Source organism: Varanus komodoensis, unplaced genomic scaffold (genome assembly GCF_004798865.1).
Source record: "Varanus komodoensis strain SLA01 unplaced genomic scaffold, ASM479886v1 scaffold1, whole genome shotgun sequence".
Lineage (NCBI taxonomy): Eukaryota > Metazoa > Chordata > Lepidosauria > Squamata > Varanidae > Varanus > Varanus komodoensis.
Window position 1 is genome coordinate 131,533,841 of NW_025335268.1, and position 25,589 is coordinate 131,559,429.

The 25,589-nt window shown below is 42.5% G+C and overlaps 1 protein-coding gene across 17 annotated transcripts; it reads left to right on the forward strand.

The window, feature by feature from the left end:
* The first annotated feature begins 70 nt into the window (after positions 1-70).
* LOC123031491 (zona pellucida sperm-binding protein 3 receptor-like) lies at positions 71-24,953 on the forward strand. 17 transcript variants are annotated; one of them, XM_044446528.1, is made up of 13 exons: positions 73-2,259; positions 5,592-5,780; positions 7,114-7,210; positions 7,808-7,893; positions 8,661-8,855; positions 9,516-9,698; positions 9,782-9,850; positions 10,596-10,625; positions 11,696-11,731; positions 12,876-12,920; positions 13,682-13,711; positions 14,586-14,655; positions 23,336-24,953. In XM_044446528.1, the coding sequence occupies exons 1-13, from the start codon at positions 2,028-2,030 to the stop codon at positions 23,424-23,426; spliced, it is 1,353 nt and encodes a 450-aa protein (XP_044302463.1). In that variant the 5' UTR covers positions 73-2,027; the 3' UTR covers positions 23,427-24,953. The 17 variants fall into 17 exon arrangements, with proteins under 17 accessions (XP_044302523.1, XP_044302550.1, XP_044302470.1 ...); XM_044446588.1 differs by lacking the exon at positions 14,586-14,655 and having other exon boundaries at positions 71-2,259; XM_044446535.1 differs by lacking the exon at positions 10,596-10,625 and having other exon boundaries at positions 72-2,259.
* Positions 24,954-25,589: the final 636 nt, after the last annotated feature.

Genomic DNA, 25,589 nt, shown 5'->3' on the forward strand with positions numbered 1-25,589 from the left:
GTAACTATTTTTTTAAATAAGAAAAATGTGAAGCAAAGTGACAAAGAACAAGAAAGATCGCAGCCATCTCCCCCGCACCACCACCCTGAGCACAAGTGCGGCCATGTCCTCCCCCCCCTCCCCGCCCCAGCACAATCACCACTCAATGCAGAGTTTGAGACCTGGGTCAAAATTTTTATGAAATTTTTGTTCGCGACCCTATTTGGTCGTGAACTGAGGCATTTGTGAGCCAAGGTACCACTGTATCAGTTATAGATGAACTGTAACTGGCAAAAATCCAATTCCTGCTATACAAATTACAATGAAAATAGATGTGTGTGCAGGCACTGAAGATCCCAACCAAACCCTGTTAAAAAAAGCCCCTTGAATTAGTATTTCAGACATAATCATGTGTTCTTAAGCTTGTGAAAAGTGCGCTCTATCCTATCCTTGGTTTAATAAAATGTCATTTAGATTTGAAATAATGAGTAAGGTATATTATCTTGCTTTAAAACTTTATTATGGCATTTTTAATAAATAGTGAAGATGAGGTTTTGTACAAAAGATGAGTGCTAGCTATTATAACTGGGGAAGCAGTACTTAACTCTTGAAGAAGAGATGGAACTCATATCTCTGCTGTCACGCTGGTCATTAAATTTCTTTACTGCCTATCAACTATTTCTGTAAAGTTCCTAAGTACTAAGTAAAATCCCTAAGTTGTTTCTTAAGTAATGGTTGCTTTATTCTTGGTGTCCACAGTAAGACTGCATGAAGAACAAATATATGAAGAAACAGAAAATACATGTGTACTTTCTAATCGCCTCCCACTTTTGCTGCCCCAAAGTTTTAGACTCCTTAACGACATCAGGAACGCTAACAGGGTTGCAGATTTCATACAGTTGATAAGAGGCCGCAACACAGGATTATGTACAAACTGTAGAGAGAACAAAGAGACTTGTCCTATGGGCACACCTAGTAACTGGCAAGATATTCTGGGTACAACAGATTAATGGCATGCACTGGCATAGAATATAAAGGCTGCTAGCTTTGAAGACGAGATAAAGCCTGAGATAGGCTCAGCAGGGGCTAGTCAGAAAAATCCTCCGCAGAGTATTTATTTGCTATTCAAATACTGAAGGAAAACAATACAGAAAAGTCTCTTGCCTTCCTGCCAGCTAGTTTGGATCTCAAGCCTTGCTGACCAGCCATGCATAGAAACAGAATGTGGACTCCACTGACGGTGGCTCTTTCTAATGCTCTTACTGAATTGGGGTAAAAGGATTAGCATAAGAGAAGCAAGGGCAGATCACTGGTGATACTTAAATGTACTTCTTATCCACGAGGGAAGGAATGGTTCTGGGCCATGTGACCGAGGGAGAAGGGAGGGAGGCCGTACGCATCCGGGAATTTTATTTGTGGAAGCGAAATGCTTGTGAATGTGAGGTTTTCCAAAGGCAATTATTAATTAATGGTCAATGACCAAGATGACTTACAAGCTGGTCATCTCTTGTATACAGAGATGTAAAACCGATGAAGAGACTGGAAGAATTGTGAACTTTGTCTCTATGGTAGTGCAACGAAAATTGTTGGGCCCCGTTTTGGAAAGGATTCCCAGGTAGGGTGCGCCATACTAAGTTCGCTTTCCTGGAATTGAAACCACTCAGCCATGTCAGAAAGAGGCTCACTGTAAAAGTGAGATAAAGCAAGTGCTTATCACTGAATTATTCAAGGCAAAAGGGGGAGTGAACATAAAGTGGTTCCAAATAAATCTGCAGCAGGCAATAATCTTTAACGCAAGAAGAACGCACCTTTTACAGCCAGCAGCATTCGTCCCAATAGACCACAAAAGGATTTGCTTCCAGGAGATCATGCCTAAGCCTGAAATCACCTAAACGGCATATGCGTAGTGCCATGCCTCCGCTCCCTATTTTCGTGCATGAAGCAAAAAGCAATCCCAGTCGATCTTACTCTCCCCCCACCCCCAACACGAACACGACCAGGCAGGATTACGCAGATCGCTCGCTTCCCAGACGCGGGTGGCCCTGAGCATGAACCGAAAATATCGCGGTCACGCCCATTTCACCGGAAAGCAGCGCTGTTCCTTCCTGTCAATTTGGTTCAAGCCGCGCCTCTGCATGGAGTGCTTTTCTTTCGAGAAAGAACTTCGCTTGCTTCGCTTTATGGATGCCGCTACGATGCGGCTTCTTCCCTGCGGTTCCAGCGTGAGGCTCTTGAGATGGGCTCTTCTAGTATTGCCGCTGTTGTCGTCTGAAGTTCTGGGTGAGCAAAAAGCGCAGTTGGCTTTCTGCCAATGTTTTTGTAGGAGCCAAGTGAAATGTACACATTTGCTATGGGAAAGGCACCCTGCTTATGGTGAGGGGAACAGCCTTTGTTATTGGCTCCATATCGGTGGGACTCCGGCATTGAGCTCAGGCTTTTGGTTTGCAAACTGCGGAGCACTTCCGGGGCAAGCCCAGGGCTTCCCCAGCCCTTCTTCGGTGGGTTGATTCAGTTTGCGTGTTCCTTTGCTTTGGGAGAGGGGGATCTACGACGAGCGCCCCCAGGCTGTGCGCTCACAGAAGCTGAAACCTGGGTTCCCCCGACACGCCCCTGTGGCGAGGCAAGGGTGAGCCGAAGGCTATGCCAGGCCTTGCATAACGGACGGGTGGGGGGGCGAGAGCTCAAAGGCGAAAGCGGAAGACAGAAGATAGAGGCCACTGTGCATGTAGCCCATTGCGTCTAACTGAGCAGCGACAAAGCGGCAAGTGATCGGGGAAGAGTTCTGCAGCAGCACCTGCTTCAACATGGGCGTGCCAGACCCCACCGGGATGGACAGAGCTTACAAGAATGTCCATAATCTTATATTTAAGAAAAAGTTGTATTGTTGATTGGCTGCTGCCAGTATGTGTGCATGATTAGATATTTAACATTTTTCTTTGAAAATATATTTCTGACAGCAAAATGCTGCTTTTTACCAAATAAGTGTGGAGAACATCAAGGCAGTAGATGCAAACTATATGCTTATAGTGGTATGATCTATATTCAGTTAAAATGCAGTGCTATTCATGTGTGGGGTGTTTTATTCCAGATGCCAAACAGCTTGCCCATTTTGTAATATTTCTGTACCTGAATATTAAAAAATTACTGAGCTTTTTACATAAAACTGTTAAAATTGCATTTAAAATATTAATATAAAATCACATTTAACTACAGTTTTAAAAATGATTCCATCTACAGTAATAATATATACTGAATTTACATTTTTGTTCTATCAAGTCAGGAATTCAGAAGCATTTAGTGGCAATGGAGGGACAGAGGAAGGGGAGGAGGAATGTTATTTGTATGTTTTGCAACTGCAGAAATACACAAGGGCTCCCTAACTCCCATAACAACCAACGTAATTAATTTCACAGTCTAAAGTTGCTTAGTTGTGCTATTCACTCTGTAGAAAAAGTTGTACCTGAAAATTTATTTAACCGATTGCTGATATTTAGAGCTGGGCAGCTCTTAACATAACCCTAAAAATACTATAGTTGTCGTGCCCATTTTGTGGAGAAAGCAGTGCTCTTTCCTTCCTGTTAAGTTGTTATTATGTTAGCAACTCATTTACTTAATCACTTCATTATAAAAATGAGTTTCTCATTTACAGATGTTACTGTACAAAGCTCAGGTGGCAAAATCAATGTAGGTAGAAGATTTTATAGTTATCTGAAGGACTGGTGTTATTTCTGTTTAAACTTTAATTTAGCTCTGATGAACTCCCTTTGAACAGCTAATTCTGTGATGGTTTTTATATGCATTAGGCACCTAAGAAGGAAAATTCAGAAAAAATCCTTATGTGCAACCATAGGTGGAGTGAGAGACTGATTTTTATAATGGAAATCACTTTGTTCTATTTTAAAAAATCCCTTGTGGGATACATACGTTAATGTGGTGAGGGGGTATGAGAGTGTCCCAGAAGCAGACAGCAGTGCTCCCCTGAAGCCAGACTTTCAGCCAAAGTGGAACGGTCGAAACAGAGACATCCACCCTCTTCCAGAGGAATGGTCGCATGAGCAGAAGAGAATGGATGTCTCTAACAATGATGGGGTTGGAAAAACTCCTGAAAGGGCAGCTACACTCAAGCTAACTCTGATTAGTACTGCACGGAAGCAGGCAATGGTAAACCACTACTGAATCTTCTTACCTTAAAAGCCCCATGATGAAATAATCCAAAAAGAAACAAGTGATGGTGCTACAAGATGAAACCCTCAGGTTAGAAGGCACTCGGTGAACTACTCGGGAAGAACAAAGGACAGGTACAAATAGTGCTATCGGTAACGATGCAGATAGATCAAAGCTGAAAGGAATTCTAGTGATTGATAGGCACAGAGATGAAAAGACGGTTCAATACTGTGCAACGGTTGGAATGTGGAACATGAGAAAAATGAACCAAGGCAAACTGGAAACCATAAAGCAGGAAATGGAATGGAAGCGTCACAGTATTCAATGTAACCAAACTCAAGTGGACTGGAATAGGACATTTTCAGTCAGACAAACACAAAATATTTTACTTTGGAGATGACAAACACCGAAGAAATGGAGGCAAGATGTAGCAGAGGCAGTGAGAAGGTATAATGCAAATCTTAGGTGGCTGGAATACTAAGGTAGAAACAAAGCAGAATCGAATGTTGTAGGGCAATTTGACCTAGGAAAATGTCTAGGAAGCAGGAAGATGTCTCAGAACTCTGTGAAGCCAACAATGTTAATTGCAGATACATACTGGATGCAGTCAGACAGCTGTATGCATGGGCATCACCAGATGGCCAATACAGAAATCAAATTGACTATGTAATTGGAAGCAGGAGATGGAGAATCTGTATTATTACTGCTAAATCAAGCCCAGGAGAAGATTGTAGCAGTGGCCGTGAACTCTTAATATCAAAAAGCCTAATAAAGATGAAAATGATCACCAACAGAAATGTAGTGCCAAAACACAACTTAAACAACATCCCTGAAGAATTCAAAGTCCATATAAAGAACAGATTATTCTCTGCCCATGTCATGGGGTTGAGAGCTGTACCCATTCTGTCTGTTCTTGAGAACCTTTCCTGTGCCAAGCACCCTCCAGATACCTGTACATCATGGTTATTCTCAGAGGCTGCCTGCACACCTGGGGAATCTGGCCTTGCGCTAAGCATCTCCACTTCTCCCATTCTAATGTCTACAATTGGCGCACATTCCAAAGCTTCCCCCAGCTGTTCCTCCTCTGAATCCTAATCAACAGGCCTTGGGTATGGGCACCAAGAGCAACTGTCTTTCTCACTTCCAATACTTATCCTCTACCTAGAAGGCTGATATCAGTGGGACTGACTGATTTTGCCAAACCTGAACTGATTGCTTAAACAGGGCATTTGGCCTTAGACTGATGACTGTAGCATTGGACTTGGTATCCTTCAGTCCATTAAGTGTTGCCCTGGTATGTATAAATGGTAAGCTTCTGTTGTCAGCTGTACTTGTCAAATGCACTCCAGGAATCTATTAAAATGCCCCTACAGTTCTCATTAAGAACAATGGCTTGTTTAATGGTTTAATTTTCCTCCTTCAAACATCCTATCTCTTGCTTTACCCAGGTGATTGTGGCCCTCCAGACCCACCCCTCTATGCAGAGGTGAGGAATCCATCTGAAAATGGCTCTTACTCTGTTGGGACTGTTGTGCAATTCCGTTGCATAACAGGTTATGAAAACATACCTGGACTGACTACAAGCACTAAGTGCCTTGATACTTCAAAATGGCAAGAAACTGCTAAATTTTGTAAACGTGAGTATCTTTGTCAGAGTTCTACAGGGATCTTGTAACATGCCAATTAAAATACTTGTAAAATTCAACATTCTTAGAACCTTTCAGCAATTTAGTTTCTAGTCTGTGTCTTGTTCAGAGAAATCCAAAAAGCTGCTGTCAAATGAATAACTGTGTATGTGGAAATGGAATGGCTTACAAAACCTGATTAGCTATCTGGTACATTCTTAGTAGCAGGTAAAAGTGTATTTTGCTTCTTGCTGTAAGTTCCCTGGTCCTCTATAACACATTTGACTCAATATTTTGAGCTCATTACGACTGTTGACTGTAGCATGTCTGACATCAAAGAATTATAGTTTGACTGTATACTTACACCAGGGAGTTTTTAACACGGGGGGCTCCAATGCAGTACAAAAGATGCAGCCTAAACACTCATGAACGCAAGAGGTTGACACCAAAGTGGCAATCTACTTAGGTATTTTGGGGTGGTGACCACAGCAGTTTCTCAAAGTAACAACTGCCAATTGGCTAAAGCTAATGGGGTTTCCTTCCCTGACCTTTTTGAGCTGGTGGCCAAACATGGAATTTGGAGATACTGTTATGGCACTCTGGCTTGTTATCTGACACCTGATGTGATAGTAAGGGAACCTTATGGGCCTACACCTCCATATTACTCTGTTTTCATAACACATTAATTCTAATTAATTTCAGTTTGTCTATTATAGAATTCTTCAATAATACATTTAGTCACTAGGGCTCGCCACTGCTCCTGTCTTGTCCTGAGGCTGTCAACAAGCCCTGCTGTTCCCTGCCCCTCTGCCACAGGTGTAGGACAAGCATACTACTTGCAGCCAACCAGAAAACTTTCCCAGCTAGATGTCCACAGGGCAACACTGGAAGTGTCCCTGTAGTGCTCCTCTAGAGCAGCAGTGCTCCTCTACTGAGTAGACAGTTGCTTTGCTAAGCAGCAGGAGAAAAAAATGGAAGAAGTTGCTGGCTAAGGCCACCCACATAATGGAATGTGTGGGCCAATGAGGGAGAAACAGGTGAGGCAGATAGGAGCAATGCAGCTTGGGGTTGATTTTGAGCTGCTGGAGCTGATGAGATATGTACTGCCATTTGGAAGGAAGATGGAGAAACATGGAAACTGGATGCATAGAAGCCATGCACCAGTCTGAACCCAGGAGATAAGGTGAGATACCATGCTATGTGGTAACCACATCAGTGCTTAACCTTGTGCGTGAATGCAAGCAGTCTGTAGTATGTTGTACTTTGGGGATTGTTTGCTTTGTGTTGGTTGTGTTTAAAGAATCATAACAACATGTGGCAATACTGGTTCTAATTTTTCTTTAAGCAAGAAAATGCAGACCTCAAGATCTAGAAAATGGAAGAATAGAATCCACAGGTGACCTTGAGCTTGGTTCTGAAATAATCTTCTCCTGCAATGATGGGTAAGTTATCAGTCAAAAACTAGTCAAATCCTATTTTTAACTTATTGAGTGTTAATGTTAAACATTTGAACCATTATTTATTTTAAAATTATTTATCTTTCATCTTTAAGGCCATAAATCTTACAAAGACAAGTGCCAAGTAAAACCAAACCGCATTAATAAAAATACAATACCAGACCAGACTGGCTCTCCTAGATTGAGCCTAACTACACTGTCCAGAGAGAGGGTGAGCAACTGGACAGAAGAAACCCTGCACACTGCATCTCCCCCAGTATTCCATTGAGCATGTCAGGGTGAGCAGGCAGAGATAACAGGAATGGGGAACTGCCATTCAAACTGCTGTTGGATCCTGCCTGTGGTCTTACCACCTTGGCCACTCCTACTTTAAATGTAGATTGAACTGTTCTCAGTATGACTGCTGATATGCTCATTCTGCTCTGTTCTGCTTAGCTGTTCTTTAAGGTAATTCCTATTTTTCTAAGTGGCACTGAGAGTGCTATCACTAGAAAGGGTGCTACAGCCAAATAAAATGAACATATTAGCTGATAAATAGGATGTGTGCTGTGTGCTAAAATGTAACACTCTTCTTCTTTTTAGTTACAGATTAGTAGGTCAAGAAAAAGCTCGTTGTGTAGTGACAGGGAACACAGTTTCATGGAGTGGAGCTATTCCATTTTGTCAACGTAAGATTATATTTTTGTTTAACCTTGCTATGCTTCCTCTTAGTGCATTTCAGTGTAGCTGAAACACATTACTACATCTTTTAAGCATCCAGTTACTCTCTTAAGCAAGAGTATTTTGACCCACATAACTGTGATGATAAGTGATGTGGAATTATACGAGAAGCTAGTGTGGAGTAGTGGTTAGACTGTTGATCTGGGACCTGGGAGATCCAGGTTTTTGGCTTCTCAGATATGATGCTCACTTGCATGACTTTAGGCCAGTCATTGACTTTGAGCCTACCTTTCCTCACATGGCTGTTGTGTTGTTAAAATGGAGCAGAGGATTTTGTAATCCAGTTTGGGTTCCTTGCAGTTAAAAATGCAGGGCAAGGAAAATATTTTTCCACCCTGTTCTCATGTTTTATTATTACATTGCATTTATATCCTGCCTTTACTTGCAAAGAATTACAAGGTTGTGGGGGCAGAAACACATCCAGGTAGACCATGTGATGTTATTTTACCAGTTCCCTTTAATAGCAGGGAGTAGAGAAGTGACTTCACTGCTGCTTCTTACTGTCCATTGGTAGAATGTATAAATTTACTTGTTTGTTTCAAGTGCCTACCTCAAACAGATGAACATTTTTTCAATTAAAATAACAGCAGACCACTACAGCCTTAATAGCAGTGCAGCACTCTACTTGAACAATTAATGGTGATTTTTCCCCCAGAAATCCTTTTTTTTTTCCAGTTAATCTACCTGAACAATTAACATTTATTCTTTCCCTCAGCAATCCTTTGCTATCCACCACCAGTCATTCCCAACGGAACACATTCTGGTACTGATGATGAATATTCATTTGGCAATGCAGTAACATACAGATGTGATGCTGGTTTTTCCCTTATTGGTTCTGCAAGTATCTCATGTTCAGTTAAAGCCAATGGTGTGGATGGAGAGTGGAAACCGAATGCACCAGAGTGTAAAGGTAATGGAAGTTCATGTCTAGTATCATACCTGCAGTGTGTTAAATTGCTTTTGAGGACATGACATTCTTAACTACAGTTGATTAAATGTGTTGTCCACCAAGAACACTACTGCAGTGTAACCTTCATGGACTGCACTTGCCTTCCTTATGATTTCATGGGGCTAGTGAAGCAGTCAGCCTACCCTCAGTTTGCTATAACGTTAAATTGAGCCATTCTGGTGAATACATACAGCCCTGGTCAGCTAAAGCTCATCAATACTAAATTCTGCTGAAAGCAAAGAAATCAGATTAAGTACTGAGCACCTTATTCCACCAGTTTAATTTTTATTTCATTGTTAGTACATTTAGCTGGTTTATGGTGTTATATACAATCCATGAGAGAAAAACAATTACAATGTTGTATTTTCCTCTCCATTATTCAGGAAAGAAAAACTAAATAGCAATTGCTATCCTGAATAGAATTAATACAGAGAGGTGGTTTTTTCCCATTGTGTGAAATCTATATGACATAGTAATTCAAAGCAACTCCTCATTTGAGGCAATGGCTTTAAAATTCAACTAACCACAATTTACCTTGTACAGGCTAAATAATGAGTCGTTAGTAATTATTTGCATATGTATGTTGCCCAACCATTACTGATGGCATTATTTTCTTTTCAGATGTCCGCTGTAATAGACCACAAATCCCAAATGGTAGAGTAGCGAGTACCTTTCAATCTACGTATTTATATGATAATATTATAAGGATTGAATGTGATCCTCACCATACACTTCAGGGCAGCGACTTTATTAAATGTGGCGCTGACAGTAAATGGAAACCTGATGTTCCAACATGTGTCAAAAGTAAGTATAGTAATGGACTTAAATGTTTTTTGAATCTCTTTACACTTAGATGTGTTATATGCCTTTTTCCTCTTGCTTGTCAGTTACCGTTACCACCACCACCGCCACCACCACAACCATTCATTCAGGAGATAAGAAAGATGAAACTACAAGTGAGTTATAATGCCATTGGACCAACTGTAATGTTCAAATTTTAGAATGAGAAATACTATACTTTAGAATATACAAAATAGTGTTCTGATTTCTAATCTAGTTAACAAGTCAAATGTTACTTCGTATGTGGTACCATTTTGCTTGTGATCGTTGACTCTTACTAATGAATGCAAGTTTATCTCAGACATTTCTGAAGATAAACAAAAGGGGTAAAACTGATTTCTTAGTGAAGTGGGAGCCCATCATAATGACTATACATAATAATAACAACAACAACTTCAGAAGCAGAATTAAGTAAATATATGCATATCTATCTCTTGTGTGTTTATACATGCATATACATATACGTGTGTGTGTGCATAGTATAGTTACATGTAATATTCACATTCAAAAATAAGCATATACACACACATTTGTTGAATGTGAATATTACATGTATGCTGAAGAATTTTGAGTTTGATGGATTTTTATGCAGAGTAAGAACAAATATGGAAAATCTTGTAGTGGCTCTGCAAATCCCTAGCACCCTATCAAAATAAATGATTGCTGATCTTGCAAAGTTCTATCCATGAAGCATTTTAGAAGCTCCAGAAGCAGTGTAACTTTCCAAAGGGCAGTATCATGGGAGAAACTAGTTGTGTGAATGTTCCTTCTGTGTGACCCCCATGTACACTTTTCTAACTCCTGAGTGTTGAAAGAGGCTTCAGTGCATCTCAATATCAGCATCTGTTTCTTGTTAACTAGGACCACCCAGAAGGCCAACAGAAAAACCTGGTAACAATTGCTTTGATCTCTTTGTGGGGGTTTTATTTATAAATTTATATCACCCTTCCAGTTTTCAACCCTTCTTTTATGTGGAGTTTAGGCACAGTGTTTTTAAGTTCTAGATAAAATGTAGACTGTTAATCCATTAAGCCTAGCAAGGTCAATTTTCCCAGTCTTAAGCAGGTTTTTTCATCCCTTTATTAGAAAGATAGTTAGAATGAGCAAGATGGTGTAAATTGGTGACCTGCAACAGCAAGGGGTTGGACCCGATGGCCTTATTGGCCCCTTTCAACTCTACTATTTTATGATACGATGAGCATTGAAAATGGGCTTTAATTCTGCAGGTTCTCTTGCTGATGCATAAGGTGCCTACCAGGAGTCAATGTCAGAACATATTTGCAAGCAAGAAATCCATATAATTATGGAATTGAGAGAGGATGTAGGTAAAACTAAGAGCCACCAAGGAAAGGATGTGTTCATATTTTGGCCATGCCCATTTTGTCCTGTCAATCACTGGAATGCAGCTCTTGATAACATCTCCAAATGAAATTCAATGAAGAACAGTATAGAAAAGCTATAAGGTAGCACAGTAATAGGCTTGCAGTATAAGAATTACACTTTGTATTCATTGCTAAGAAGTGTGCTTCTCTTCAGAATTCGTGTCGCTATTCCTTGTAATTGGATATTAGTATGTAAAGAATATTACAATTTCTCTCATCCTATGTTGGGAGTTGATTTTCTCAACTGTTCTGTATTTCATGGCTACTCAGCATGCTTATTTCCCATTGGCTGTGTCTTGGGGAGTTGGCCACCTTAGGAAGAATCCTGCACTTTTGTTGTATATATACACAGTTCTCCTAAACATCATCCCTTTTGTTACTTGGTGACCCCTCTTTGGCTACAATCCGGAGAGTCAATCATTCATCTGCCCTACTGCAGAGTCTCCTCTGTTTCTAACTTACAGAATCTATTTCTGCACATGAAGGCTTACCTTTATGCAGGCCAGTCATTCAATTTATAAGTTGTCCATGCTCCTTTCATTTTTTTGTAAGCCATATAAAATTACCTCTCTCACATAGGAACTACGCAGCAGCCAGATTCTAAGGATAAACCAGGTAAACAGTGGTGATAGGCAACAAGCAATCTTAATTTATTTTAGCTCTTGCACTTCTCAAAGAGACAAGGTAGTATTTTTTCAAATGTGAAGTGATTCGCTTTTGAGATATCCGAGATATTGATTAGGAATGGAGAGGCACAGGTTGTCAGCTCTTCTGTTTGCTGTTAGAAAAAAAATGTTGAATGCAAACAGATTAATAAAGTTCCAAGGACAGTGCTAGGAGAAGCTAATCCAAATATTACAATATAAGTGAAGAGGCCATTACATAGACATATGTAGGCGTAGGGAGGGAGAAACGTTTTGGAAAAGCATAAAGAAATAGCGGGAATGGGTTTTTTTATATGTCTTTTTTTAAAAAAAGAGAGAACATATGTTCCTTTAAGTACTAGTACTGTAATCCAGTATTAACCTTTCTTGCTATCTAATGTGTCTCCTTGTTGTCAGTGCCTAATTTAGGCGGAAAAAAAAAGCAGCCTCATCTCCAGGAAGCAAGCACTCTCTTTCCACATAATGCCTCTGAGTCACAGATCAGAGCAAATGTCTGGTTTGGCATTTGGAGGTCAGTCCTTGGTGACTGGCTCAGCCTTCATGGTATCAACTTTGTGGCAGTGGCCATTACACTTTCACAAATTTCAGTTATATGCCCATGAGATTGCAAAGTTTAGGACTCTCTTTTCTTGTGCTTGTGATATACTGATGTCTGTAGGTAACTGTTTTGTCTAACTTATTTGGGGTGTGTATGTTTAAAGCTGAATTTCCTTCAAAAGCAAAATGAAACCTCAAGGAAACTACTGGCTTTCCCTTATTTACTTCCATTGCAGTTTGTTTTGTCTGGGTTTCTTTTTCTGGGTTTTTCTTTTTGGGTTTGAATTTATTTTCCTATTATATGGCTTAGAGAATTGGTGGAGAATGTGACCTTCCAGATGTTGGACTACAACTCCCAACACAGCCAATGATGAGGGATGATGAGATTTATAATTTGGTAACATCTGGAGAGTCAACCATTCACCTTCCCTACTACAGAGTGTCCTCTGTTTCTAACTTATAGATTGTATTTCTGCACATAGAGGCTTACCTTTATGCAGGGCAGTCATTTAAATTATAAGTTTTGAAAGCCATATAAAATTACCTCCCTCACATAGGAACTACACAGAAGCCAGATGTACCAGATTTTAAGGACAAACCAGGTAAACAGTGGTTGTAGGCCACAAACATTCTTAATTCATTTTAGCTCTTGCACTTCTCAGAGAGACATGGTAGTATTTTTTTCAAATGTGAAGCGATTCAGATCGATTCAAATGTGAAGCGATTCTATTTTGAGATATCTGAGATACTGATTAGGAATGGAGAGGCACAGGCAAGTCCCAAGGATTGCCTTTTTATTGATTCTAGAATCATTTTCAACCCTTTCTAAGGAAGTCCCAGTACAGTGCTGGAAAGAAGCTTGGTTTGTAACATTTTTAGAACATGCATTTGGATTGCAGTCCTAGATCCACCTTCAAGGGGCAAGCCCGTTTGTCCTAAATGGGACATCCTTTAAAGCAGAGAAGTATAGGAGTTAGCTTCTTATATTTTCTTTAGTTCATTAATGCTTGGAATGAAACATGTCAGGAATCCTAGCTCTTATAGAAAGGTCTTTGAAACTGAACAGGCTTTTCTCAAATAATACATTTTAATCCCATACAAAAATTTCCCATCCTATATGGTATATTCCTATTAGCAAAAACAAGATTCTGAAACAGTTGTAAAATAACAGAAAAACAATAGTAGCAAATACTGTGCGATTTAGTTAAAGGCTGGCCATCTCTTCAATAAGGTCTTGAACCTGGAAGAATTAAAGATTTAAAAAAAAAAAAAAACATTCCTTGTTTCCAGCTAGAGATTTAGCTCAGGCATCCATTGTAGCTTCAGATTTTAACTTACTTCCCCCCACCCTCTTCCATTTCAGGACATGGCAAGGCTATTGGGATTGCAGTTGGTAAGTAACTGTAGAGAAATAATCAGGGGGAACTTAATGTTTTTGTGGAGGACTCCTAATTGAAGGAAATTTGCAGTGTCTTTGGCAAGCATTCTATCAGGATACAGATTACCATACCTACTCCAGGATTGGGTTTCTTTTTTTTTTTTTATGGTAAGGCAATCCCTGCTTTTATGTAAACTCACACACATGCCTACATTAACTATCTTTGCTTTTGGGATGGTGGGCACAGCTAGCTTCCAAATCGAGTACAGAGTTTGTCCATGTTCTCACCAAGTTGCTTTTTAGCTATTTGAAAATATTCTGATGCCCACCAAGCCAGAGAGGAAGTGGGCATTCAAACCTGAACCATTGCTTGGGGGTGAGTGTTTACTTCATGAATGTCACTATAACCAGTTTGACTGTACTGCTGGGCAGCGAAAAAGCTGGCAGTGTTACTAGACTCTGTTCTCCAAGGAATGTTCTCTATTCATTTCTGCCCAGAAAGGGGCTAAGGGCAGCTCTTTGGTTGGCTCACTGCTTAACTGTGTACAGTCTAATCCACCTGAGTGGAGTGGCTGTAGTGCATCCTTAAAATTTCTGCAGAACTGTCTGACCATAGTAATGCTATTGCTTGGGCCAGTAATGTTAGTTGATGTCTCAGGCCGCTTAATAAACACGGAACAGGTAAGAGGTTGCATCATCAGCTGTGTATGTCCAGGTAGCTTGTGCATGAGAGGATTCCCACTTCCTTCTATGAAGACATTGTGGTTCCGGCCCTAGATTCATAATAGGAAAAACCAGAAGCAAATGGAAATGGCTAAACACAGATGGCACAGTTTATTTTACGCTTTTCAGCACATCACTGGATTTTTTTTTACTTTTTCCCTTCAAGGAATTGTGGTTGCTGTTGCGATTGCTGCAGTTGTTATAACTATCAAATTCAAAGACCGGTGTATAAAGGGGTGAGTCAGCCCAAGACATGCTATCTCTGGTTTCTATAGCCTCCTTCCAGCTCTTTGAATGAGCGTGTGCTTCTGGGCTGTCTTGTGCTTTCCTTACTGCCTGTGCTTTCCATATAAATGTGCTTTGTGCCCAGAAAGGGCTTATGTTTGGTACGTGGAGCAATTGCACTAATCCCAACACAGAACAAACAGCATCAGGTAAAATGTAGTTTGTCAAGAATGGCTAATCTGCATTTTATGAAGTTCCTAGGACTGGCATTTTGGAGTGCAAAACGGCCCTGTCTTTTTTATATGACCTGTCCATTCTAACACAGGCCTGACACTGTCTAATGAATATTCTGGCACTGAAATTTCAAAAATCTATGTCCAAAAAAGGCTACACAACACTGTGTGTCAATCTGAGATGTCAGGAGCGTGCAAGGCTTACTGTGCTTTGTGACTCTGACTTTTGGACACAGTGAGAAGATTTTATGTGCAGTCACTGTTGTTCACAGGAGCTGTCTGCCATGCTGGTATTTAAGCTATCAGTTTTTAATTATTATTAATAGATGAAAATGAGATTGTTCTGAATTTTTATCATGCATAACCACTTTCTTTTTCGCAATCACTGTGTGCAGCATTGTCTATTTTCCCTGTAGCACTATATGCTCGATTTGTCCTTTTTATGTTATATATCTAGATAGGTTTATGGAATTCTATGAACACTATTGTGTGACCTGAAATTAATACAGCAATCTTTTACTAATCACATATATTCAGTGCAACAATCTCTTAAAATGATTACTTTATGAAAAGATACTGATGTATTCTCATGGTTTTGGATAAGTGAGTTAAATATATACCCAGTTTGTTTGGAATCCTGACAGATTACACATGGCTATATGTGGAGAAACTTGTATTACATTGCAAAAATGTTTGCTATGGAATTGAAATGGCATGGTGTTACGTTGAAGTGTCTTGGCATTTGATTTTTTAGGCAACCATATATATTTGCCTTTATTTTAAAATATCAAACTTGTTAGTTGCTTTTTTAACCTATTTGAATCTGTTCACATTTTTCATTTCATATTGAATATTGAGCACTTCCAGTCTCCATTTCAAACATAAACATGGCCAAGCCTTTCCAGAGAACTCTGTATCATTATGCTCACTTTATCCAAGTATATTTTCTGACTAACTTACTCAATCTTAGCCAAAACATCAAGTCAAATCATGAAGAGACTGTCTTTGCATAACATTTTGTGTTTGCAGGGTCTCTGTTGAAGTAAGTACACTCATGGAAAGCATTCATTATATGGTCCTCAACAATTGTAAATGAACATTGGAAATATGTGAATAGGACTTGATTTCCAGCAAAGAAGTCAGATGATAATGAGAGTGGCTTATTTGGGCCATGCATTTTAAGTCTGCTGTACTGGTTGTCTTTTTCTTACCCACTTACTTCTTTATCTGTTTGTTTATTTAATCTTTTATATCCTGCTGTTCACTAAAGAGACTCCCAGAACAGCTTAAAAGAATCAACAGACAACCTCTGCCATCCACCTCACAATCCAAAAGGATACAGGGGATTTGGGGGAGTTAGGAGGAAAGCTTCAGTTGCCCAGACTGTTCAGTAAAGGCTTGTTCTTCATCGTGGCCTCTGTGCATCACACATATGGGTGCTGCGCCTGCGCAGTGCCTTTGGCTGGAAGATTACAAGCTAACGGGTTTTTTTTGCAGGAAAGCTCCGCTCCCCCTCCCCCTTCCCCACAGCCTATAAAGAGCGGAGCGTCCGCCATTTTGTTCAGTCTTTACGACCGCTGTTCACTGTGCCTCATGCCGCTTTTGACTATCGCTGACTGCTACTCGTATACTACTACTTCTCCTTTATTAAACTCCCAGTTATTACATCCCTGTTAGTTCTTGTTATCTCTATAGTTCTTGTTAGTTCTTGTTTGTTCTATAGTTCTATCGTTCTACCTTCTCCGATCTTCTATAAAAAAAAAACCAAACCAAACAAAAATATATTCTTACTCTCTGCACTTTCTTTTTTCCTTTTCTTGCGATGGCGCAGCGAGCGGCTTTCCGCAAATGTGCGGAATGTGGGTCGAAAATGTCTCCATCTGACCCACACGACCTGTGCCTCCTCTACTTGGTGAAGGGGCATAGGACCAACAAGTGCTCTCACTGCCTGGCCTTCTCTAAGCAGGCCAGGAAGAATAGTGAGAACCGCCTCTGGAGACTCCTGTGGGATCAGGCTCTCATGCAGTCCGACCCACTCGTCGTTGCTCCGAAGCCTGGCCCTGCTGTGGTGGTCCCGCCCTCTCGCCCTTTGGACGAAGGTGCTTCTACCCTGAGGGCCCCACCCGCTTCTCCTAAGAAGAAACGTGAGAAGTGCAAACATGCTGATACCGATAAATCAGCAAAGAAGGCCAGGAAAGAGAAGCCTACTAAACTGGCTCAGAAGTCGAAGGACCCGGAGCGCCCACGGCACCGCGACTCGGGTTCGACGGCCGCTTCGGTACTGGTGGCAGCTACTGTACCGACCCCACCTGAACCGGTACTCCAGGCAGCCATGCGGGTCACCCCCCAAGGGTCCCCTCGATGTGTGGCGGACCTCCCCACCGAGTCGCTTCCAACTCTTCAGCAGGGGTCGATTTCTGATGGGGAAATTCAAGACTCTCCCCCCAGGGCTAGGTCGCCCACACCTATGCCCATGGCCACAATGGAGGCGGATGTGGTTGGATCCCCGCCTAGGGCCCACAGGAGTCGCTCGAGGGAACAGTGATCTGAGGGATGGCGTCACTCCTATTATCCATCCTGGGGCGAGCCATACTCTACCGGGTACTATCTCGCGCCAAGGGATCGGTCCCCACCACCCTCTTGCGATCGCCTGCTGCCGCTGGATCCGAGGCACGCATCCCCGGCTCCTCAGGATGAAAGCAGCCGGTCCGTCTCGCCGGTGGAGTCCTCTTCTTCGGCTCCCCTGTATTACGGCATGGACTCTGACGACTTGGACATCGATTCCACCTCTCCCACCGTCGCTGTGACCTCCCAGGGCCCTGCGTCACTGGACAAGTCCCATGTCTCCTTCGCAGAGTTGATGTCCAGCCTTGTCCAGTCTCTGGATATCGACGCCGTCCAGCGTCCGGGACCGTCAATGGACAAATTTTATGATGTCCGCAGGGAGCAGTCCAGCTTGATCGTCCTGCCCTTGATCACCACCCTACGGCAGGCAATGGCACAACCATGGGACTTGCCCTCTCACCCTCAACCCACGTCTCGGAGGTATGAAGCCATGTACCGGGTTCGGGAGGAGAACATCCCATTCCTCCTCTGCCACCCCAAGCCGAACTCGGTCGTGGTGGAGTCCTCCCAGGGTAGAGAGGCAAGAGGCCACACCGCTCTGCGGGATAAGGAGGGCCGTAAGATCGACTCCCTGGCCAGGAGGGTCTACGCAGCTTCAGGCCTGGGGCTGCATATCTCAAACTACGAGGCAACGTTGGCGAGATACCAGTATTTTATAATGCAGCACCTTCACAACGTTGTCCCAGCCCTCCCAGACCACCAGAGTGACCTGGCCAAGGTGCTAATTAAGGAGGCGATGCACGTCGTAGTTCAGCAGTTGTCCACAGCCAGGCACCATGTGGACACCAACTCAAGGGCCTTGGTCGGTGCTGTCTCTCTCCGCAGGCATGCGTGGCTGAGGAGCGCCAACTTTCCAGAAGAGACCAAGCGCCGAATTGAGGAAATGCCCTTTGACGGGTCCGGGCTTTTCCATTCTAAAACAGATCATAAAGTTAAAAAACTCAATGAGTCCCGCATGATGGCCCGACGGATGGAGCTCCCAAGACGTAAGTGGTCATGAACCCGTCCGCCCTACAGACAGCCTTACCATCCCAGGCAACAGCCTCAGCACAGGCACAACAACGCCGCCGACAACAGCCCCAACAACACTACCAACAGGGTCGCCGCCGATATGACGATAGGAGGCAGCGTTGACGGGACGGGCGAACCACTCCTCTAACCTATCCCGTACCCACCCCCCTCTCATCTGGGGACCGGCTGTGAAGCCAACTCCCCATTTGGGAGTTCATCACATCTGATCGGTATATTGTCCATCATACAGCACGGCTATCGGATAGAATTCGACATCGTTCCTCCATCAAGTTCAATCCAGTTTACATCATGCTCGTTGGCACTGTTCGATGAAATACAACAACTTCTTCGTAAAGGAGCAATTCGTCAAGTAACTCAATATGATGGACTTCATGGATTCTATTCCAGATATTTTACAGTCCCGAAACAGGATGGTGGCCTACGTCCGATTTTGGACTTACGTAATCTGAATCGATCCATCGTGACAAAAAAGTTTCGAATGACGACCCTTCAAAATATTTTGCCGCTGCTAAGGAAAAATGATTGGTTTGCCTCATTGGACTTGAAGGACGCCTATTTCCATATTGCGATTCATCCCAATTATAGGTGTTTCCTTCACTTTGCTGTTGCCTCCAATTTCTACAAATTTATGGTTCTACTCTTCGGTTTGGCCACCACTCCGAGAGTGTTTACTAAATGCGTGGCCCCGTCTGCATTTACCTACGCCTCTAGGGCATACAAATTTATCCTTACCTTGATGACTGGCTCCTGGTCTCCAGGTTGAAGGAAGCACTTCTCACTTCTATCCGTATTACCTGTGCCTTATTGGACGATCTGGGCCTATGCATTAATACCGAGAAATCTTCTCTTCTTCCGGTACAGAAGCTTACGTTCATCAGAGCCCACTTGGATTCCACGTTGGAAAAGGCATTCCTCCCTCAGGACAGACAACTGACGCTCACTCACCATGTCCATCGAATGCGACGAGCCAGATCTGTTCCAGTGAAGTCCATCCAGAGGCTTCTAGGACATATGGCTTCCTCCATTGCTGTGCTACCATACGCCAGACTGCGACTTCGTCCTTTGCAGCTATTTTTCAACAAGGCGTTCCATCCACAGAGAGATCCACCGTCGAAACTGCTTCGAGTTCCATCCTTGGTGCTCCATTCTCTGCTATGGTGGTCGGTCCCGACCAATCTGACTGTAGGGGTCCCCTTCAGGCCCCGATACCCATCGATAACAGTCAGTACCGACACGTCTCTTCTGGGGTGGGGAGCGATATGCTCCGGCCTGCACACCCAGGGCACGTGGAATCGTCGGGAATGCGCGACTCATATCAACTTCCTGGAACTGTTGGCCGTATTCAAAGCCCTACTTTCTTTCGAAGATGTTCTTCAACATCGGGTCGTTCAGATAACGTCGGACAACATAGCCACCGTTTTTTATCTGAACAAACAAGGTGGGACGAAATCTCCGACCCTGGCCAGACTTTCTATGCAGATCTGGAACTGGTGCATTTCGAGAGACATTACGCTGATAGCAGTCCATCTGGCCGGTACGGACAATGTGGAAGCGGACCTTCTCAGCAGACGCATGCTCATCTCCCACGAATGGGAGCTAGATCCCCAGACACGCGAAGATCTCTTTCATCGCTGGGGGTTCCCCGACGTCGACTTGTTCGCCACCCAACAGACCAAGGTGTGTGCGACTTTCTGTTCAAGAGCGGGAATTGGGTGCAAATCCCTAGGGGACGCCTTCATGATTCCATGGAACAACCTGAATTTTTACGCCTTCCCACCGATTCCTCTGGTGATGAGAGTCATAGCGAAGATCGTATACGATTGGGCCATGGGGATACTAATTACTCCTTGGTGGCCACGCCAGCCTTGGTTTTCCACACTGCTGGACATCTCTCACTGGGAATACCTCCATCTTCCACTGCTCCCGTACCTCATAACTCAGCAGGACAGTGCACTTCGCTACCCAGCTATACTATCGTTGAAACTAACAGCGTGGCAAATACGATAGCTGGCTTCATTCATCTATACCGACGATAACTTCAGGTGGTTCGAATCCAACCTTCAGATCCGCTGGAGTCGGCGCTGCTTCAGCACTGTCGGACCTGACGATTGCTCCACCGAATCTGACAACCTTTTATCCAGACATTCAACACATCTTGGACTCCGCTTTAAAGCCTTCTACACGGAAGTCTTACGTGGCTAAATGGAAGCGATTTTCCACCTTTGCTGACTCTCGTTCTCTCCACTTACATCATCGATACACCAAATTCTCCAGTTTCTCTTAGAACTACACCATTCTGGACTGAAACCATCTTTGATTAAAGTGTATACGGCGGCGATCACCTATCATTATGGCATGGTGGACGGATCGTCCATTTTCTCTCAACCTACTATTAAGAGGTTTTTGAAGGGGCTTTATAATCTGAATCCGTCGATCAGACCAGTAGTGCCTACCTGGATTCTCTCTGTTGTTCTGCAAGCACTTACGAGAGCTCCTTTCGAACCATTAGCAACAGTCGATTTATGTCTTGTCTCATGGAAAACAGCGTTTCTAGTGGCGGTTACCTCAGCCCGAAGGGCCAGTGAGCTCTGCACTCTACGCGTAGACCCACCTTACTTCAATTTTCATAGAGAAAAGGTTGTCCTGCGGCTCGATCCATCCTTTCTACCTAAGGTGTCCACACCTTTTCATATGGGACAAGATATTATTTTGCCTGCCTGCCTTTCTGTCTCCGTCTACTCCATTAGAAAGATCATTACATTCACTTGACGTTCGGTGCTGTTTAGCCTTCTACAGATCTAGGACAGAATCTATTCAACGTTCAAATAGACTCTTCGTTAAGTATGCTACCAGAGATCAAGGCACCCTTGTCACTCTGCAGAGACTTTCCAAGTGGATAGTCCATACTATCACTTTGTCTTACCAACTGGCTAAGATCGACTTACCCACAGCCCCTCAAGGCCATTCGACTAGGGCTGTTGCTGCCTCATCTGCCTTCGCATTGGAAGTCCCAATTGATGATGTATGTCGAGCTGCTACTTGGGCGAACTCTTGCACTTTCGCCAGACATTATTGTCTAGACGTTCGGGCTCGGCAGGATTGCTCCTTTGGCAGAGCCGTTCTTTCATCTGTTCTTCGTTGAGGACACCTCCCCTCCGCCATTATGGTAAGCTTGTTAATCTACCCATATGTGTGATGCACAGAGGCCACGACGAAGAAAAGCAGGTTGCTTACCTGTAACTGATGTTCTTCGAGTGGCCATCTGTGCAGTCACACAACCCACCTGCCGGCCCCGCTCGGTGTCGGTGAGTGGATTTTTCGTCGGTACTGAATATTCTCATTATTTCTTGGTACGGATCTTGTTCATTATTTCTTGGTACCGATGCTGTTCACGGTAGAACTAATTTTTTTCCACATGGGGGCGTCTGGCCGGTCGTCAAAGACTGAACAAAATGGCAGACGCTCCGCTCTTTATAGGCTGTGGGGGAGGGGGAGCAGAGCTTTCCCGCCAAAAAAAACCATTAGCTTGTAATCTTCCGGCCAAAGGCACTGCGCAGGCACAGCACCCCAAATGTGTGACTGCACAGATGGCCACTCGAAGAACATCAGTTACAGGTAAGCAACCTGCTTTTCCCAGTTTCAAGATGGACTGTTGGAAATTCAACATTTAGACACTTGACTATTCAGTAGGTTTGCCAGGAGGAGGCATTGGCCTCATTACTTCAGCCAGGACATCTGTATGGCAGTGGCAGCATCCAGATCATCTCACTTTTAGCTTTAGCAGAGACTTGCAACTGATTTCAAAAGGGAGGTTCCTTCCCTTGGACTTAGAATAAGGTAGGGTTAGTATGGTCTGGCTGAATGGGCCACCTCTGGCCAGCCATAACAGTGGCACAGTCTTATGCAAGTTCTACTGCTCTCAATGGAGGGTTAATCTGAAGTAACTGTGCATAGGATTGCACCTTAAGTTTGTATTCCAGCTGGGAGACATGCTGCTGCTTTTCCATTTTCAGGGAGCAATCCATCTTGAGTAGTAAGTGGAAGTGCCTTCTGTTAGCACAAAGTCACCATTGGATACAGCTGTCACTTAAGGTCCTGAAGGTCAAAAAGAAGTTTAGGAAATAAACTTTTGTATAAGAACTGTACTTCAAACTTACGACATTTGTTACTTGTGTTTGAAACCTGCACCATCCTGCCCTTTCCAGGTCCATGATTCACACAGAAGGTAATAACATGCACTCTCAGATAGATAGTATTTCACTGCACTATTTAGGAATTGGTGCTGCACTTGGTCATCAAATACACTTCTGAAGGGTAGCTTCATACATGACATGTTGTCTGTTCTATGCCATATGCTTGTGTAATATATATGCTGTGAAAGTTGACCCTATGAATGCAGGAAGGCCTGTGAAATATTGATTTCAGAAAAGAGTCTCAAAGGAACTGCAATTGAAAATGAATATTCTTTCTATATTTGCTTAAGCTACACATCTTCTAAACCTGTTTAGCTAGTGTTAACCACTTTTGTCTGTTTTACATCTAATACCCTGCAGTTGCTAACAGTCAGCTCTTCTGTACTTTGCACAGTTAAATTTTCCTGTCTAGGAAGAAACAATGCTAGCTACTACTTCAACATGAACAATACTAATATTTTTTTCAAAATTTTGTGTCTGTTGCATAGAATGTATGTTCGCATTCCTTTTCTTCTACTACAGGCAACATTAACAAAATGAGGTAACCTAAAATTCCTTTCAGTTAATTAAATAGATATGAATTAAAAATTTGTGACTTCTTTTCACAGGAAAAATGCCTCTTCTCATGAGTCTCATGAGTCTTACCGTCCAGTTATGGACAAAGATGTGCCTATGAAAGTAAAAGAAGTCAACGTTTGATCTGATTGTGTCTGCAATAGTACTTCAGTAAGCTTCCAGCAGATTATTAATTCTCAACAATTCCTTTTTGAGAGCCTGATGCAGGAATTTGAATGAAGATATGAGTGGAGGAATTCAGCAGTTTTTTAGTTATAGAAATTGGCAATACAAATTCAGGCCTATGGATCGTGAAGCACTGCCTGGCCTCAAGAAAACCCTGTTCACATGTTTCTTTTGCTTTTGTATAGAACTGTTCTGTATGATGTGCCAAAATGAAATATGGAATGAGAGGACTGGTCTTATCTCTACCAGTTACAGCTGGTAGGGATAAGAGGGCTGGGCAGCTACAGTTCTATTGAACCAAGTAATCATAGCGGGCAGTGTTAAGCAGAATTAGTTTCCTCCTCATACACCCCTTGCAAATTCCACTGAAGACACTTTCTGGGGCCAACTGCTGTTGCTTAAAAAAGGAAATCTCAAAAAAAAAATATCCGGTATATTGAAGGAGAAAATTTATTTACTCTCTCATGTTCACATACACATGCTGTTCCAAGGAGAGACTATCTCCCTCTCCCTGGAACCAAATGCTAGTGGTCTTTGCAGGTGGAGTCTTTAAGAAATAACACAGCCTGTTGGCTCTGGGTATCCTTAGTGGATGACCAGACTGTGAATATAAATCCTGATTGCTGCACAGACACAAAACCACAAGCATATCTAAATGTGAGAGGCAAGGAGAGCAGTCTTCACTGTATTGTGGAATCTGCAGATGAACTGTCCCCCTCTGCTGGGTGATGAAAATATTGCTGGCTAGAGGGATGCTCTGAGCATATGCATGCTCAGTGGCAGCCAAGATTTTGGCAGAAGAGAAGAGGACTAAAGCAACTGTGACTGAAGAGAGGGCTGGGGGATCCTATAAGGACAGGTAGAGAGGTCGCTGACTTCTCCATAGAGATGCCTTTTATCTCTTATCATGGAAGAAGTACATTGTCCTGTCTTTAAAGACAAAGAAGTTAGAATGGAATTGTAATGGACTCTCTCCAGGAAAGATTGAGGCTGTCTTTCACAAGAGACTTCCTTCAGGGCTTTTTCATATACATCTTTTGGCATGTGGCTGACAAAATCTATTCTGAATTCTGCAGATTTCTTGTACAGAGTCAAAATGAATGTTACCTTGTTTCCCTGTTATGCTTTAAAATCTGTTATGCACAATATATGCCTAATATAAATCGTGTTTTGCTATAATAGGTAGCAAATGTGCTACATACTTGATTTAAAAAAAAACTTTTAGCACACCTGGTTATTATCAGAATAAGTTAAATAAGCTGGTTTTACTAAAAAAAAAAAAAAAAAGGCAACCAGCAAGTGCTGTGCTTCATCTGTATTGAGCCCAAACTGCTTGAGTTCATGAAGGAATGTTGTGTGTATGTGTATATATATGTGTGTGTATATATATATATATGAGGTATTGCTTTGTGTTTGTAGTAAATGTACAAATGTTCTGTTTGAAAAAGTCTGAGTGATAAAGATCTAATTATACAAGTCTGACAACTCCATCTCCTGTCATGAATGTAACTGGCTTGGGAAACAAACTTTATGATTATATCATTAATTTACAAAAGTGTAAGTTTCTTTGTCTGGGCCCTCAAAACTTTTACCATCTTATATATAAGGAGGGTGACCAGTAGGAAACTATCAACCAAGAAGTTTTGGGACACTGATTCTAAGAAATTCTATAGCTGAATTTCATAAAGTTGGATGATTGGTATGCTTCTAACCATATTAGAAGAAATATCAACTGATATTTGATAGGTGATTCATCTAGCCCCGCCTTTCTCATGTGCTCTGCATATAAGTTAAATAGGCAGGGCGACAGTATACAGCCTTGCCGAACTCCTTTCTCAATTTTGAACCAATCAGTGGTTCCGTGTCCAGTTCTCACTGTTGCTTCTTGACCTGCATATAGGTTTCTCAAGAGACAAATAAGATGGTCTGGTACTCCCATCTCTTTAAGAACTTGCCACAGTTTGTTGTGATCCTCACAATCAAAGGCTTTAGCATAGTCAGAGAAGCAGAAGTAGATGTTTTTCTGGAACTCCCTAGCTTTCTCCATGATCCAGCATATGTTGGCTATTTGATCTCTAGTTCCTCTCCCTCTTCGAAATCCTGCCTGTACTTCTGGTATTT